The sequence below is a fragment of the Orycteropus afer genome, unplaced genomic scaffold (genome assembly GCF_000298275.1).
Source record: "Orycteropus afer afer isolate SDZICR_OR568_19922 unplaced genomic scaffold, OryAfe1.0 scaffold01635, whole genome shotgun sequence".
NCBI lineage: Eukaryota > Metazoa > Chordata > Mammalia > Tubulidentata > Orycteropodidae > Orycteropus > Orycteropus afer.
In genome coordinates this window covers 47,456-50,400 of record NW_006923222.1, presented here as the reverse complement: position 1 = coordinate 50,400, position 2,945 = coordinate 47,456, and the positions used below count along the sequence as shown (strand labels likewise).

Here is a 2,945-nt window from a genome sequence, read left to right as displayed (position 1 = left end):
GGGCGGGACGGGGCGGGGCTGAGCGCCAGGGCCCACGGCTCGTCTCCCCTCCGCAGCACCTGCACCAGCGGCGGCGTCCAGTGCGAGCACCGCCTGGAGGGTAAGGAGGGCCAGGCTTGTGGGGGGCTGGGGCCAGGGCGGCTGGGGCGCTGCAGCGCTGGGGCTGAGGGAGCCGGCACCTTCCGCCCGCAGCCTGCACGTGCACCTATGAGGGCAGGACCTACGGCTACGAGGATGAAATCTACAACACCCCCGACGGGCTGGGCGCCTGCCTGGTCGCCATCTGCCGGGACAATGGCACCATACACCGGGAGGCTGTGCAATGTCCCATGACCACGTTCCCAACATTCAACTTCACCGCCACAGTGACGCCGCCGGCCACAGCAGGTGAGCACGGGGCCGTGTAGGGGGTATGCCCACGCCCCACCTGGGCTCCCCGTGAGGCGGCCCTGGCACCTGTCATGGCACAGGCGGCTGGGTGAAACCCGGCGGGGCCTCCGAGTCAGTCCAGGGGCCCTGCCAGGCGTCCACAGCGCCCACTGGCTTCCCGACTTTGCACCCCTCCCCCGACACCCCTTCTCTGCCTGACACCCCCTTCTCCTGACTGACACCCCTTCTCCCCCTGACACCCCCTTCTCCCCGACACCCCTTCTCTTCCTGACACCCCCTGAATGACACCCCTTCTCCCCAACACCCAACTGACACCCCCTTCTCCTCTTGACACCCCCTGACTGACACCCCTTCTCCCCGACACCCCTCCCCCTGACGTGTCCTGCTTTCCTGCATCCATCCTCCCGCTGACACCCCGACTGACACCCCTTCTCCCTGACCCCCTCCCCCTGATGTGACCCCCTTCCCCCCCGTGTCCATCCTTCCCCTGATGCCATATTCCCCCTGACGCTCCCCCCAGGCTCAGCACCCACACCCTCAGTGGCCCCCACCGTGTGCGTGCAGGACGTCTGTGCCTGGTCAGACTGGTATGACAGTAGCCGTCCTGAGCCTGGGATGGGAGGTGGAGACTTCGAGACGTTTGCAGACCTGAAGCAGAAGGGCTACCAGGTTTGCGAAGCTCCTTCCGACATCCAGTGCAGGGCGAAGCCTTTTCCTGACACGGCCCTGGAGAAGCTGGGCCAACGGGTGGACTGTGACCGTGCCCACGGGCTGACGTGTTTCAACCGTGAGCAGAGTCCCCCTCTCTGCCACAACTATGAGCTGCGGGTCCTGTGCTGTGCACTTGAGCCCTGCGGCCCCTCCCTGACCCCGCACACCAGCCCCCAGCCAACCCCCAGCGTCACCCCCCAGCCCAGGGCCACCACAGAGATGCCTGCGACCACCCTCAGGACAGAGGCACCTGGCTCCAAGTCCTTGCCCACCCCGCCTCAAATCATATCCACGAGAGAAACCACCCTGCAGTCGACCCCAAACTCCAAGTCCTCCACAACACTGACCTTGCAGACTGCAGCCACAATGACCATGACCCAGTCGGTCAGCAGTTCCCGGTCCCCGGGCGCCACCACTTGTCGGCCCAAGTGCCGGTGGACTGAGTGGTTTGATGAAGACTACCCCAAGTCCGAGAAGGCCGGAGGGGACATCGAGTCCTACGATAAGATCCGCAGAGCAGGCCGGGACATATGTGAGCGGCCATGGGACATAGAGTGCCAGGCTGAGAACTTCCCAAACGACACGCTCCAGCAGGTGGGCCAGAGGGTGCACTGTGACGCCAGCTTCGGCCTGGTCTGCAGGAACGAGGAGCAGGAGGGGCTGTTCCGCATGTGTTACAACTACAGGATCCGTGTCCTGTGCTGCAGCCTCAGCCACTGTGAGGGACATGCCACCACCGTGCCACCTACCCGGACCCCCCAAGCTGGCACCACTGCAACGCTGCTCCCCTCAATTGGGCCAACTCCCCTCCACAGCTCCACCCACACCCTCGTCACATCCACTACCAGGAGCACGGGCCCTGGGAGGCCCACATCTCCTCCAGGGTCCCATACACCTACCAGTCCAGAGGGCTCCACACTGGTCCCTTCAACTCTCAGCACCCAGAGAACAACCTCAGTGAGCCTCAGCCCCTGGGTGTCCACGCCAGTATCCAGAGCAGGAACGAGTCACACTGTGCTCCCAACAACAAGGACGTCCCCAGGGGCCGCCAGCACCACGGTCACCACAACCCTGCAGACCACCAGGTGCCAGCCCAGGTGTGAATGGACAGAGTGGTTTGACGTAGACTTCCCGACCTCGGGGATTTCTGGAGGCGACATGGAGACATTTGACAACATCAGGGCAGCTGGGGGGAAGATATGCCGTGCACCCCAGAAGATCGAGTGCCGTGCAGAGAGCTACCCAGAGGTGAGCCTGGACCAGATCGGGCAGGTGCTGACCTGCAGCCTGTTGGAGGGGCTGGTGTGCAGAAACGAGGACCAGCAGGGCCAGTTCAACATGTGCTTCAACTACAACGTGCGTGTCCTCTGCTGTGACAGCTACCAGCACTGTGGGGGCACGGTGGGGACTGTGGCCCCTTCCATCACCACCCTCCCCACGGTGGGGCCCATGTCTACCTCCACCACCACCCTCACCACACAGGGGCCCGCATCCACCCTCACCATGGCAGCCGTCTCCACCACAGCAGCCCCCAGCCCAACCTCTGTCGCTACAATGGAAGTCCCGACCCCCACTCCCACCACAGCCACCACCACTCCCATTGCTTCAGGCCTTAGGTCATCTGGGGTCCCAGGACATCCAACCTCAGCCACCACACACACTCGGCCCACCTCACCCAGCACCACTGAGTGGGTCACCATCCTGACCACTTCTCAGTCCACCCCCGGGACCCTCGCAACCACAGCCAGCTCAGCCTCCCCCAGCATGTCATCCACACCTGCCCTGACCACCACACCCTTCAGTACCACCCCAGAACCTAGCCTGTCCTCAGGGAGCACCATCTC

The 2,945-nt window shown here is 64.2% G+C and overlaps 1 protein-coding gene across 1 annotated transcript in view; it reads left to right on the top strand.

Moving 5' to 3' along the window:
• The window catches only part of MUC5B (mucin 5B, oligomeric mucus/gel-forming), a gene marked incomplete at its 3' end in the record, with an annotated part of 26,782 nt that overhangs the window by 5,537 nt on the left and 18,300 nt on the right, over positions 1-2,945 (top strand). Inside the window, exons 7-10 of the mRNA XM_007959151.2 lie at positions 51-100; positions 193-387; positions 917-1,290; positions 1,348-2,902. Of these exons, the coding sequence (XP_007957342.2) occupies positions 51-100; positions 193-387; positions 917-1,290; positions 1,348-2,902 (2,174 nt within the window). The remainder of the gene's footprint in view (positions 1-50; positions 101-192; positions 388-916; positions 1,291-1,347; positions 2,903-2,945) is intronic.